Genomic DNA, 14,539 nt, shown 5'->3' with positions numbered 1-14,539 from the left:
GGAAATCACATTTATTAACAGATATACATTTCATAACACCTAAGGAAGAAAAGATTCTTTTTTTTTTTATAAATAAGATTTTATTTATTTATTCGACAGAGATAGAGACAGCTAGCGAGAGAGGGAACACAAGCAGGGGGAGTGGGAGAGGAAGAAGCAGGCACATAGCGGAGGAGCCTGATGTGGGGCTTGATCCCGTAATGCCGGGATCACGCCCTGAGCCGAAGGCAGACGCTTAACGACTGTGCCACCCAGGCACCTTGGAAGAGAAGATTCTAACACTTCCAAAGAGGGGAAAAACAGATCATAAACGCAGAGATCATAAAGGCATTAGACCTCTTCTCCACAGAAGTAACGAGAGCTAGAAGACCATGGAGCAATGTCTAAAAAACTGAGGGAAAGTGATAAAATCTCTAATTCTATACCTATTTTGCTAGCAATATGAATAAAGACATTTTCCAAGGCACTAAATCTCAAAATTTTACTTCCATTTGTCCTTTCTCTAGAACCTCTGGAAAATGTGTACCATCAAAATAAGAGAGTAAACTAAAACAAGGGAAAGGTATGGGACCCAGGAAATAGGAGAAAAGGAAAATGAAGTCCTATTATGACATCTGCGCTGTGGGCTTAGAAAGCAACCCATTCAAACTTGCACTGCTCTAGGAGGAATGTGTCTAGGAAAGGAAAGAAAAAAAAAGTTGAGCTACTAAATTTTCTGATATGTGAAAGTCATTTTAGAATGCTGTTGGCAGACAGACTCACTGACCAGCTATTCAAGGAAAATCATTTCCAGTTTTTAAAGAATAAGGCAACCTATAACTTCAGGAAAAATGAAAAGGTATACAAAAAAGGAAACAGAAATACAAAATACTCGTTTAGAAGGATTAATTATGTGGTGAATAGGAATCCAACCAAAACTTGTGATGTAACCCTACTGAGAAGATGAGAGGTATAAAAGAACCAGAACCCAAACACCATGGAAGGAAGTTTACAGAAGAGTACTAGAACTAATGAATCAAGGAAAAGCAGTGTATTTAAATGATTAGAAAATATAAAGTAACAGAAAAAAGGAGATAAAACCCAAGGGACATGGTTGTTCTCAGCAAGGAAGATGTGAGTGGAAATCAAGTGACTAACTTTTAGCCCTGCTTGACTTTTAAAACTACATACAAAGAGTACTCTGATAAAAATAAGATGTTTATAAAAAGACCAAAGGGAACAAGGGAGAAGGAAAAGATGTAGTTGCTAAGAAAACCAGAGCACGGTAAAGGGCTCTCACTGGACAGGAAACAAAAGGGCTAGGACACGAATTAAGAAGAAGGTTTTTCTCAAAGCAAATGAGAATATATTAATGACTAAAGGGGAACTCAGAGAACAGACACAGAAACAGACTTCCATGAGGTGTGCTACGGAAGACCAGTTACAAGGAGTGGCAAATGTTTGAGGGATGGGAGGGGATAGGGATAAAATAAACTCAGGATTTAATAGAAAGATTTCTACCTCATTACATCAGGTATTTACTTAGTAGCAATGAAGTGCATTAGTAACCTTCCTGCAAACCAAATGTTTCAGAAACTATTTTCTATGCTTCAAACTCACATAAAAGTTCCTTAAAGTCTTTTTTCAATTTTACCACATGGTTCTATAACTTCCTAAAGGATTATTTAAAAACAAGTTGATTACGTAATGTCATTTTAAATGTCCTAGCATATGGAAGAAAGTTTTACTTTATTGTGAACTAAAATTGAAATATAATTGCTTTAAAAAATGTGGACTAAAGCATTAAATGCTTATTCTATTCCTCTCAAACAAAAATCATAGGATTTTAAGTTGATTTTTTTTATCATGACAGACTGATAACAAAACAAATCCAAAACTTTAGTTGCTCACCTGCTCAAACTGCTTCATAACAAACATAACTTCAGAAAAATCCAAAATTAAATGTCTTTCAAATCTGCTCTCAAAAATCTGTGGACCACAGGTAAAAAACATTAAGCACACAGAGAGTACTTTCCCCATTCCTGAAAATAAAAAACATCTTAAACCTTCAAGGTCCTCTAACTTGCAAGCAGGAAGTGGTGGGACGCTTGAAACAAGTTAATAGAGGCAAAAAGAACTTGACTGCTGAATTTGCCACGGTGCAGAGGGACACATCCAGGTGTGAGACACTGGCACTGAACCCTTCTCCTTGGGAAAGCCGTTGGAGTAAGGGAGTGGCAGGCACATTTTATCCAGTTTTCTGTACAAATGCTTGCCCTTCGGCTGAAAGAACTTACTTACAAATGTTAGGGGTACTGGGTTTCTAGTGATTATGCAGGGCTCTGCCTAAGAGCTGCTCAGTTCTTTCCCAAAGAGAGAATTCCAAAAAGGGCAAGCAGCACTATTTTATACATTTTTCCATACTATATACTGCTGCACTGCACAGTCTAGGAGGAACCTAGCTGGTCTTTCTATTTTCAATCCCACTTCCCTACAAACCATCTTCTAAACTCATTAAAATGTAAATCTTATCAAATCATTACCCTACTTAAAAATTCTCCAGGGCTTTTCACTACTTGTAGGATAAAACCCAACCGAACTTTGCAAATGTGTCCATGTACCCAGCAGGCAAATATTTTCGGACTTTTTTTTTTCATTTCTGGACTTTTTGATGCATCTTGTGCCGTTCCCTCTCCAGGCATTTTTAATCCCTTCACTGACTGGCAGATGATATTTAACATTCAAGGACTACCCCAATTGTACGTCCTTTGAAAAGCATTCTCTGTCCCTCAACCCCAGGCAGAATTAATAATTATGTTTCAATATGACATCAATAGATTAATTCAACAGATTATAATAACTCACTCCCAGGGCTCCACTTCCCTAACAATCAAAAACCACAGGTACCATAATGTCCACCCGGGAATACCTAGTCCATACCCAGCACATGGGAAGCTATACACGTTTGCTGAATATGCACCATTTACTTTATCACACTTTATTTTGCCTCTATTACAGAATGCAATTCACATCTCCTTGACAAGATTATAAATTCCCTGAAGGCAGAGCCTTTGCCACACACTTCATTTGTATTCCCCAGGAGGCTTATTCAATGCTAAATATCTTATTAACTACTCAATTAATATCTGTTGAAGTAAATTACTTTTTGTATGGTTTCTTTGATAAGGGTCTCTGGCAAGGAAACATTTTCACCCAGGATCAAAGCAGAAATTACAGCCAAGAGGGTCTCCCGGCAAGGTGTAGAAAGATTGGCTATTTGTAATGTTTGAGATAATACCTGTAAAATAAAAGAAAAAACAATACACACTTAGCAATAGCTTTTAATGAACAGACTCTGAGCAAATGAAGTTGGGAGCTCACCTTACAAACATCGACAGGTTTGGTTATCTTTGATCCGTTCCCATGTTTCACAAGTATCAGATATATTTCTAACAACCTTCTTATCTGTTCAGAACTTTCCCCACAGTTAGTTGTGGTTACTTTCGTATGTAGAGCTAGGAGTGATTCCTGCCAATGGGGAATTTAACAGAAAGAATAACTATAAAAATATCAAACTCATTTGTTAATCCAATAATGAAAGTATTGAGTGAAGCAGTTCAAATTTTCATGCTTTTATTTTGAAAGAAAGACACATTTACCAGGAATCACAAAGGACAAAAATAGCTAACATTTTTGAGTGCGCGGTTAGAAAGTGCTTTGTAAGTATTTATGCACAATCCTCATAGCAACCATGAGGTAGAGAATATTATTGTCCCATAGTACCACCAGATGAAAAAACCGGGAAACAGAGATTTAAGTAACTTTCCCAAATCAGTGACAAAGCCAAGATTTGAAAAGAGGCATTCTGGCTCCAAAGGCTGTGCTCTTAATCATAATGCTCTACTGCATTTCAAAATATCAAAAAAATACAGGGAATAGAGAGGGGGAAAAAAAGCCTAATTATGTGTGTAAAAATATAAAGACAATTACAAAATATACTCCCCAGGAGTGGTCTGCTAAACTAAGAACAAGAACAATCAACCCTTATTACATACAAATCCTTAAAAATTAGAACTCACTTGCAAACATTCAAAAAATGTACCAAAATGTTCCTTGTAGATGTACAACGCAGTGGATTTGACCATGTTTTTGAGTGTTTCTCCAACTAAAATCCACGGTAGTTGAGTTTCTGTTTCAGTAACTGGTCCTAGTTTTTGTAAAATTAGCTTCACTGCCTGTGGGAATCCAATAATCATTAAAATGGACATGTACACTCTTATTTTTAAGTATTACACTGTCATTTCCCACTTGATTATTCTCCACTCTAAGCTATATTAAAATCTGATCTGGAATAATCAAAGATATGGCAGCTTTGATGGTTAAGTTAACTACATGTCCCAAAAGGAATTTCCAAACCAGGATGGAGAATTTTACCATCCAAGTGCTCACTCCTTGCTCATTAATCAATTTATGTTACCTTCTAGAATCCCAGATAAAGAAAACAGGGATGATTTTATAAGTAAATATACCTAATCACCTAGATCCTAGCTAATAAGCAGTGCTATTAAAGCCCTAATGCTCCCCCACTTAGTGCTTTTTATTTATTCCAGACTATCCTCTCTCCATACCATTTATATAAATCTTATCTATTTTCCTTTTACTCTCTTTCACACAGACTCAAAATATCCTCCCAGTCATTTACCTTCCCTGTACAGGAATGGAACATGTTTCTAACTCCTTTGCACATTTCAAAGAGCAACTGGCCAACTCCTTCTACCTTTTCCGGATGTTCATCAAGATCAAGAAACATTAAATTGAAAAGTGCATTTTTATCAGAGACCTAAAACACAAAATGCAAATGGAAAATTGTATTTACAACACAACAAATCCAAAAGAAAACATATTATTTACTGTTCCACAGGTTCATAGTAAAATGTAATTAGGATAAAATTCTAAAAGGAAGAGATATTTCTAGTGATTTCAAACTATTATAATAGTATACCACTTCTAATTTCATAGACAACACTGATTCAGTGAAATAATATAAAGGTCTGCGCCAAGAAAAACTACATAAGACAACATTCTATCTTTAAAAGTAAAGTATATACTTATGAGTAGAAAAGAAATTAATACCAGTGTTTCTGTTTCATTACAAGAATCCTCTAAAATTTACTATGGAAACACAGGCAACATTATGATTCCAGTTTCTTCTGTGAAATTATTATAAAAGTTTCTATTACTCTCACCAGTCATATATTTACTGACTTGAATTAGAGGATACTTCTGATATACATACACTGAAGCTACCAAAAACCTAAATAACAATAAAAGAGTGACTCAAATTATTTCTCATTAGTGAGCAAAGACAACTTAAAGATGAGATAAACTCAAAATAGTAAAAGGTTTCTTCTTATAATGTATATGTGTCTGTGTGTGTGTGTATATACATATATTAGTCCATACAACCACATTATAAAAGATATCTGTTTCTGTTCATCAGATTCTTGAGGATTAATGAACAATAAACATGTAAGATATCAGACTAACCTTTCTCATCAAAAAAGTAAAACTTTCAGCAGCAAAATTTCTTATATGTAGTTTTTTATGAGCCAGGAGTGTACTATACATGCTATAAATGAGAAAATAAGACATGTTTAATCACATTTCAATAAACATACACTCCACGTCAACTATATGTCCAACATTGTGCTAAGTATGCGAGGAATACGTTGTAAGTATAAAGCAAATAGTTTAAAATCTCGTTCAGTTACCAAGACAGGACGTAACAAAAATCCTAGGATTGGTGGAGCAGGTCTTACAGAAAAGACTCCATGAAGAGCTGAAATGTGTAGTGATTCCTGAATGATGAGAAGAATTCAGGTGGGTACTGGCGTGCATATGACTAGAGATAAAAGTAAGAGGAAAGACAGGGTGGGCAGAAATGATCACAGTCAAAGGACAAGGAGGCTAGTCTGTCTGAAAGAAAAAGGGTGATGGGGTTGGGTAGGGCTGCTGCAGATAAAGCTGCCCATGTAAACAGGTAGCTTCAAACACCAAACAGAGGCATCTAGACTTGAGCTTACATCTATGTAAGCACTCACTCTGTGTTACTTCCTCTAACTAATACAACCCCATGGAGTATAGGTACTGTTATCCCGGTTCCACACATAATAAGCCTGAGACAGAAAGGCCAAGCAATCTGCTCAAGGTCACAGAGACATGTAGCTACAACTAAATAATTACTTGTATAATCACATTGTTTATACTGGTCACGTGGTTGAAGCATGGTCTCCTATTTTTGCCATATCCTCAGTACCTAGAACTTCCTTGCCCACAGCAGGTACAAATAATATTGGCTAAAGGAGAAATGAATATTTCGGAGAGATTAATTTGGTAGCAGTACAGAGGATGAAATAAACGAAGAGGCTAGCAGTCCAACTAGAAAGCTGCTCAAGTCAGGTGAGCGTGGGAGAACAAGGGCATGAAAGGCTTATGGTAGAGGGAAACGCTGAAAAATGGACCCAAGAGGCATTTCAAGAGATTCCTGCAATGGAAGCAAAGACCTTACAGTGCCCACAGGGACCTTACATGATCTGAACCCTACTAGTACGATGTGGCACTGTCTAATCACTCTCTGCTTATACACGCTGCCCCATGACCCTGGACTCCTTGCTGTTCCTTGCACAGGCCAGGCATGCCCCTAAGATGTCTCCCACTAAACTGTAAACTTTGCACGGAGAGGGATTTTTATCTGTTTTATCTGTATTGGTATCTCAAGTGCCATACACATAAGCAGTGCTCAACAAACACTCACTGAATTGAGTACATGAATAACAGAATCAAGAGGATTTGGAGTCCTTGAAGACAACTGGGTCAAAAACGCCTCAGTTGATGAGAAGAGAAATGGAATCACTGCGGAAAATGGGCAACCAAACAGGGCCGAGCAGACAGTATATATTTACTGAACACATGAATGGATGAAGCATTACTTTGAGTGGGAATGTGTTGACTCTGATTTCAGTGGTCAGAAGGTTGACAGGAGCACAGCATTACGCGACAACACGTACACCATCATTCCCCTCACTTCATCTCATCATGTGGGCATTTTATCATCTCTCATCATAAAAAGAAGGGTGAGTACAGTACAATAAGTAATTTGTGGAGATCATATTCACACAATGTTTATTACAGTATGTTGTTATAATTGTTCTAGCTTTTGCTATTAATCTCTTACTGTGCATTTATGAATGATACTGCATCATAGGTATGTATGTGTAGGAAAAAACACAGCACATATAGAGTTCAGTACTATCTATGCTTTCAGGTATCTATTGGGGGTCTTGGAACATAAAACCCACACATAAGGGGCGACTACTGTACATTGCCCTAAGATCTTGCTGGTTTTGAATGAAGTAATCTTGGTTTCTAATACATTTTACCAAAAGCTTCATAGAAAACTAAGAAAGGCCAGAAGAATATTTCTTTCTCATTCTTTGTTCAAAGTAGGGTAGAGGGAACGGTGATTCAATGAAGGGTAGGGTGAAGGGGGTGGTACAAAAACAAAATCGACAGTTTTATCTCATACCCATATTTGGGAGGAGGGTGTTAATCTTCATATTTCTGTGGCAACTGAAGTATGCAGAAATAATCAGTAAACCAAGGGGAAAATTCCATTACTAAACAGCACTGAATTGTAAATAAAATAAAAAAAAATTTAAAAGCGACAAAACCATACGATAATTGTCTTTCTCTGCTTGACTTATTTCACTTAGCACCATCTCCTCCAGTCCCGTCCATGTTGCTGCAAAACCCCTAAACCAAACCCGTACTAGAGAGAGAAAAGGGTCACCTGTATATGTTGGACATGTCCTTCACCATTAGTCTCCACAGGTACTTATACAGGTAGGACAGTGAAGTGAAAGCCCATTCTAGTAATTCTGTGTCCTGAGTCTCCAGGATTGAGGTGATAGTCAGGAAAAAATCCTGAAAATGTGGATAGAAGTCTGTCTGCAGATCTCGTGCCAACTGTACAACCAAACTGGATTAAAAATAAGTAGAAGTGACTGAGACACGTATATCAAAAAACAAAGACGGCAAATCTATTTCATAAATGACAGCAGAATGCCTGTGATCACAGGATTAATTAAAGCTTTCAAACCAAGTCTTAAGAGACATATAACATTTTTCACATTTCAAGAGTTTAGCAAAGAAATCAGACTGGAGCAAGAAAGTGCACTTCATCACAAGTTATGCTGAGTCATTCCTGTAGTGTGAAAGAAAAACGGGGTTTTCTTAAATGTATAAAACAAAAGCAAAAAAAAAAAGATACTTCTAAGACTCTGCTTTTTGGCAAAGCACTAATGTTCTGATCTAACAGAACAAATTCTTGTTTTTAAATTCAAACACCAGATCTAAGGCAATGTAGCTATAAAACACAACCTTTTTAGTTTTTTTTTTTAATATTTTATTTATTTATTTGAAAGAGGAGAGAGAGAAATCACGAGCAGGGCAGGAGGAAGAACAGAGGTAGAGGGAGAAGCAGACTCCCTGGTGAGCAGGGAGCCCGATGCAGGGCTCAATCCCAGGACCCCGGGATCATGACCTGCATCAAAGGCAGTCGCTTAACCGACTGAGCCACCCCAGCACCCTTTAAAACACACCTTTCTTAAAATTCACGTAAGTGTCACTGAGCTTTCTCTCAACATACTACTTACTCCAAAAGGGGCTGATAGGCAAAACTGTTCTTGATTTGCAGGTGAGTCTTCAAACTTTGAACTATCTCATTTTGATGGTAGACCAACTGATTGAAAGATTGGCATTTGTCAATAACTTCTTTGTAAAATTTGCCTGGATAAAAAAATAAGAGAAAGAGAGAGAATAGGTTCTGCTTTTCTACCATACCACTATTTAGTTATTTTGAACACATAAAGTGCAAAGGATGGGAGAATAAAATAGAAACAAAATGGAGTATACCAAAGTGTTCTGTGAGGTTCAATTCTCTCCATTTCAGCAGACCCTCAAAAAAGTAGGTTTCGACTTCCTGCCAAGATTAAAGCAGTCCATTAATTAGGCAACTCAAAAACTATGATCAAAGTAAATAAGAATAATGATATATTAATACTTTGAGACAATGATAATAGTCAAGAATTTAAAACATTTCTTTTAACTAATACACTTAAAAAGCAATCAGCTGTTCAATATAAGCATATGATTTATAAAAACAATATTTTATTGATTTGTTACAGCAAATAATTCCCTAAAACGTATGTAATAGTCACACTAAAGAGAAAAATTTTTTTTGTTTTCTGCAATTTTAGGTCCAGGAAAAAAATGTGCTGACTCTTCAACAGTTCTTTCATTCTGCTTTTAGAAATATGAATTATAACCTTGTGGGGAAGTACTCTGGCAATTATTAAAATGAAAAAAAAAAAAAACAACCAGGTATGTCCTCTGACCCATCAATTCCCATTTTGGAGATATTTCTTATAAAAATTACAAACATACCAGTATAAAGATGTTTATTCAGCTCTATTGTAGTGAGGGGAAAACATCAAGCAGCCTAAATATTCAACAACAGCAAAGTGCTTAATGTAACCTATGGCCCATACATACTAAGGTATAATATACAGCTATTAAAAACAGTTACGTCTATGTTGAATTAGAAGGATGTTGATGATAAACCCCCACAGTGATAAAAGCAAGTAACATAGTGAAGTATATGGGAGGAACCAATTTTTAAAAAAAGACCTTTATAAATACACACATTTGCACATATTATATGAGAGAAAAGTACAGGAGAATACATATATACCAAATTGTCAATATTATGTTTCTTTGACAATAAGGAATGGGAGGGGTGAGATAACAGGTTTTTCTAAATTCATCAATATGTTGTCATGTTATTTAGCTCATTATCATAGCATATATTACTTCGTACTTTGAAAAGTAAAATCAATAAATCATTACCCTACGTGTGTGTATGTATGGAGAGAGAGAGTACAAAGTAGTACACACACAAACGGCACGCCAAATCTTTTACAATCTCAAAAAATGTCACTTTCCCTTTGCATTGTGATTCACAGCCCCTACCACAAAGGGATGGAGTCTACTTCCTCACTCCTTGAATCTGGCCTCGCTTTCTGACTTCCTTTGACCATAATGTGCGATGGAAATGATCTCGCAACTGTCCAAAGTTAGACTTTAAGAAGCTTTGTAGCTTCTGCTTTCCCTCTCTTGAAAAGAACCTGCCATCATGAAAAGAAGCCTAGTCTAGCTTATTGGAGAATAAGAGACCACGAGGGCAACCAAGACTAACAAGCCCCAGTCAAATGTGATTGAGACCACTGTGGACCATCCAGCCCAAGATCCTGTACTAGGCTCTCTTCTCTACTAACTGGACATTCTACCTCTTACCCATCTATCTCTCCTGTGGCTTAAACTATAAACCATATACTGAATGCTAAATCTGTAATTCCACCCCCAAAGTCACCTCTACTCCTCCAGATCCATATATCCAAATATCTTTGGGACACCATCATTTAGATGGCCGTAGGTATGTCAAATTCAACAAGCCCCAAATGGAACCAACCCTGTGCTTCTCTTCCTATAAATCTATCTTGATAAGTTACATTCTCAACCACCCAGTTGTTAGAACCAAAAACCTTAACCCTTTTCCTCCCTTCATAACCAGCAGGTTGCAAGTCCTATCCATTCTACTCTTTTAATATCTCTGGAATCCTTCCCTTCTCTCCCTTTTGACTGCTGCTACTACAGTAATTTCTTACTTAGATGACTAGCATATCCTCACACCTGGTTGTCCTGACTCCAATCCTGCTCTTTCTTCCATAGTAAAGCCAGAAAGATCTAAAACTTAGACGTGAACGTGTCACTCACTGCCTTACAATCCTAGAATAACATCTCATAGCTTCAGGATAAAATGCAAATTTAGCTTGACATATGAAGTCGTTTATGCTCCTTGACTATTTCTTCAGCTTTATCTCTCATCAGCTATGTCCCTCCCCTACCCCAATTATCATCAGCACACACAAACATCACACATACAATTATAACCACACTGAAATGTTTTGTAGTTTCTTGAATGTAACATGCATTTTCTAGCCTCTGTTTATACAGGCTTCTCTCTCAGCCTGAACCAGCATTTCGTGTCTTCTTTGCCATGCTAAAACCTATATAAATAACAAGGCTCAATTCAGCTATCATCTTGTCTACATTACCTTTTCAACACACCATCCTATATCCACAAGGAATTTAGGTTAGGCTCCTTCAGTATGAGTTGCCAAAGCCTTATGTGCTTACCCAGATCACATCAGTTAACACACTAAATTCACATGCTGGAGATAAGACTTCCAAAGAGACAGTGAGCAGAGTCTGACTAGAGCCAAGAGAAGAACTTTAAGAACTGAAGTTGAATCCCTAAGTTAAAGGCATGATATACAGGACCTTAAAAGGCTAACAGAGAAATAATAACTTCATGTAGCAAAAAAGATTTTTAAGTAGAGATGTGATTGAGTCAGAGCATGGTTAGAACTGGAAAAAATTATGTGGTTTAGCCCCTTTCGTTTTATAAAGGAGGAAACTAAGCCCCAGGAAAATGATGTGCTCAAAATCTCTTTAAAATTGCAGCTTCAGGAATATGAATCTGCAGCAGAGCTCAGAATGCACATGGGAAAGAGAGAGGCTCGAATCACAGAAGCCATCTAAGTGTCAAGTTAACTGTCTAACAAAGCAACACCCAACAGAACTTTCTACAATGATGGAAATGTTCCATATCTGCATTTGTCCAATACTGTAGCAACTAACCGCATCTGGCTACTGAACCCTTGAATTTTTAATTTGCTTTAATTTGCCATGCGTAGCTACTGTTTAAGACCACACAGGTCTAACGCATTTCATGTTCATCAAGGAATGGCCTGAAAAACAATTCACTTCTACTAAGAGAAAAGACTAAAAAACCAAACTATGAACACTTGAAGATTGGCTAATATAAAGTTCTCTTACCTCATCATAGCTTGCAGTTCTATCAATCCGGTGAATAATATCAATATTCACATTCCCCAATCGTTCAGCAAATGTAAGAAACTGTTGGGGGGGGATATTTAATATACAATCATCATTTAATACTTATTACATCTTTAATATCTGTTTTGAGTGCTGTATAATAATCACACGTTGACAATTTCCTTATGAAAACAGCAACTTTAAAGTTTCAATAAGCCTCCTCGTGTACTATCATTATAAATAACGGTATGCTTTGCTTGTAATTTCAGACTTGTATTTTCAATCAATCATAAAATATACAATTGTTTTGAAACTAGAAGTAGACATAGTCTTAAATGCCCTACTTTATGAAAATAATTAAATACTTCCATTAACGTATTTGCAAAAGTTCAGTTATGTCATTTCAAATAAAATTTCCATGCTAGATTGTGGTAGAGCCAGCTAAAAGTTGGCGACGTGGCCTCGACAGATATATTAGGTTTCCTGACCCGCTACAAGCATAGAGGTCTGGGTAAGTCATTGCAACAATAGTGTTTTTAAACACATACAGACAAACGGTTGTACAGTAACAAAGGAGTTCTCAGGCAACAAACAGAAAGTGATGTCACAGCCATTAGCTGGAAATCACTCACTTCCTCCTGCCGCCTCGCCCCCCAATTTGGTCTTTAAGGATAAAAGAGCAGTGGAGAACCTCTCCAAGCAGTTAGTCTATGAGCATGAATTTCACTCTGGCCTAAGGAATTCCCAGGCAGGCCAGACCCCACAAGCCACTGGCGAAGTCGGCTATCCAGACGTCTTTCCCCACCCCATGTTTACTACACCCAGAAATCCCCCTCCTTTGCCAGATAAGGAACTCACACTCGGCCCACAACACTGCAGCCCCGGGAGTCCCGCTCAGACCCAGCAGCAAGGCTGAGGCAGCAGGGACCCACACCGCTGTTTTGGGCCCAAGTTCCTTTGCTCACCCGGTACGTGTTCTCGGTCTTGTGGGAAACGGGCTTTGGCTTCATGGCTGCAGAGAGGCAGGGGCCCGCGAGGACCTAGGTGGGGGGTCGAAAGGATGCAAAGGACGGAACGGAGGGAAACCGGCTCACAAACTTGCAGTCTCCGATTCCCAGGTGCTCAGACTTCATCACGTGCAGCTTCTGCCCCTGGGCGCCGCCATGTTGAAGACGGGGAGGAGCCTGGAAGATCACGTGGGCGGAAGAAGCGACAGAGCAGGCGCAGCCTCCTGTGAACCCGGTGGGGCCGCGGAGAAGTGATGTGGGTGCGTGTGTGGAGTTCTTTTTCTCCTTTCAAGTAAGATTTCTAAGAAAAATGTGCATTTTTATTATAAAAGAAAACATGCCAGTCGGCATTGTCAGCTAACAGTCATTACCCTTCAGCTATGCACCCCGCACCATACAAAGCTCTCTACATCAGTAATTTCATAGTAAAGATCCTTGTGAACGCTACATGAACATAATTAAGGAGTATATTTTTAAACCCCTTTGGCGTACGAAGAAAGCAGGGATGTGCACCTGGTAAGCGGTAGTCTAGCAGAAGTCTCCGAGCGTCAAAGTCTGATACTCTTAACCACTATCCGTCTAAATAAAATCGAAAAATAGAAAAGGAGTTTTAGGGGAAAAAATCCTATAATTTCATGTGCAGTTAATAATTCGGTGTTTTCCCTACCACTCTTATGTTGTGAAACATAATTGTACAAACAGCTGTATGTGTATTTTTTTCACTTACTCAACAAGTATTTTTTGAGAAACTGCTATGGGCCATTCCCTGTTCTGTGAGCTGAACAAGACGAACAATAATAATATAATTCTGTTTCGAAGTATTTAGTGAGATGCTTACATCTTACACAAGGAGAGATGTTAAGTAAATAATTGAATATATTCCTGCCCAGAACCCATTGTAGAGGTCAGGGCTGGAGGTGTGACTTATATGCCTTAAACACTCTTCACTGCTGAACCACGTGGGGCATTTAAAGCCATGGAACTGGTTGAGATCATTTGGGGAGAGAGTGATGAAAAGGAGGATGAAGATGAGAAGAGGACCCAGTTAGGGGCGCCTGGGTGGCACAGCAGTTAAGCGTCTGCCTTCGGCTCAGGGCGTGATTCCCGGCGTTATGGGATCGAGCCCCACATCAGGCTCCTCGGCTATGAGCCTGCTTCTTCCTCTCCCACTCCCCCTGCTCGTGTTCCCTCTCTCGCTGGCTGTCTCTATCTCTGTCAAATAAATAAATAAAATTAAAAAAAAAAAAAAAAGAAGAGGACCCAGTTGGACTTTGGCGTGCTCCAACATTTAGCAGTGGACTGGAAAGGGAATGGGATAGAGAGCCAGTGAGGTAGATACAGACTACTCTTGTCATGGAAGAAGAACCAGTGGTCTACTATGCTGAAAGCCAAGGCTAGGAAAGTAGCTGCTGGATCTGACAAGGTGAAGGTCACTGGTGACCTTGACAAGTACAGTACAGTGTTGAAGAAAGGAAGCAAAATATGCATGGATTGTGGAGGAAATTGGGTAAAGAAGTGAAGTAGGTATAACACTT

General features: G+C 38.3%; 1 protein-coding gene across 2 annotated transcripts in view; it reads right to left on the bottom strand.

Moving 5' to 3' along the window:
* The window catches only part of UTP20 (UTP20 small subunit processome component), a 94,993-nt gene extending 81,802 nt beyond the window's left edge, over positions 1–13,191 (bottom strand). For both annotated transcript variants that reach the window (XM_034644494.1, XM_034644495.1), the window contains exons 1-11: positions 12,963–13,191; positions 11,998–12,078; positions 8,953–9,019; positions 8,694–8,826; positions 7,829–8,017; positions 5,527–5,608; positions 4,682–4,819; positions 4,059–4,214; positions 3,361–3,507; positions 3,143–3,277; positions 1,891–1,968 (exon numbers count right to left, since the gene is read on the bottom strand). In XM_034644494.1, coding sequence (XP_034500385.1) covers positions 1,891–1,968; positions 3,143–3,277; positions 3,361–3,507; positions 4,059–4,214; positions 4,682–4,819; positions 5,527–5,608; positions 7,829–8,017; positions 8,694–8,826; positions 8,953–9,019; positions 11,998–12,078; positions 12,963–13,007 — 1,251 coding nt within the window. In that variant the 5' untranslated portion in view covers positions 13,008–13,191. The remainder of the gene's footprint in view (positions 1–1,890; positions 1,969–3,142; positions 3,278–3,360; positions 3,508–4,058; positions 4,215–4,681; positions 4,820–5,526; positions 5,609–7,828; positions 8,018–8,693; positions 8,827–8,952; positions 9,020–11,997; positions 12,079–12,962) is intronic.
* Between the last annotated feature and the right edge of the window lie 1,348 nt (positions 13,192–14,539).

Source organism: Ailuropoda melanoleuca, chromosome 15, assembly GCF_002007445.2.
Source record: "Ailuropoda melanoleuca isolate Jingjing chromosome 15, ASM200744v2, whole genome shotgun sequence".
Taxonomy (NCBI): Eukaryota; Metazoa; Chordata; class Mammalia; order Carnivora; family Ursidae; genus Ailuropoda; species Ailuropoda melanoleuca.
The sequence above is the reverse complement of the archived record's forward strand: the minus strand, read 5'-3'. Positions and strand labels throughout refer to the sequence as shown.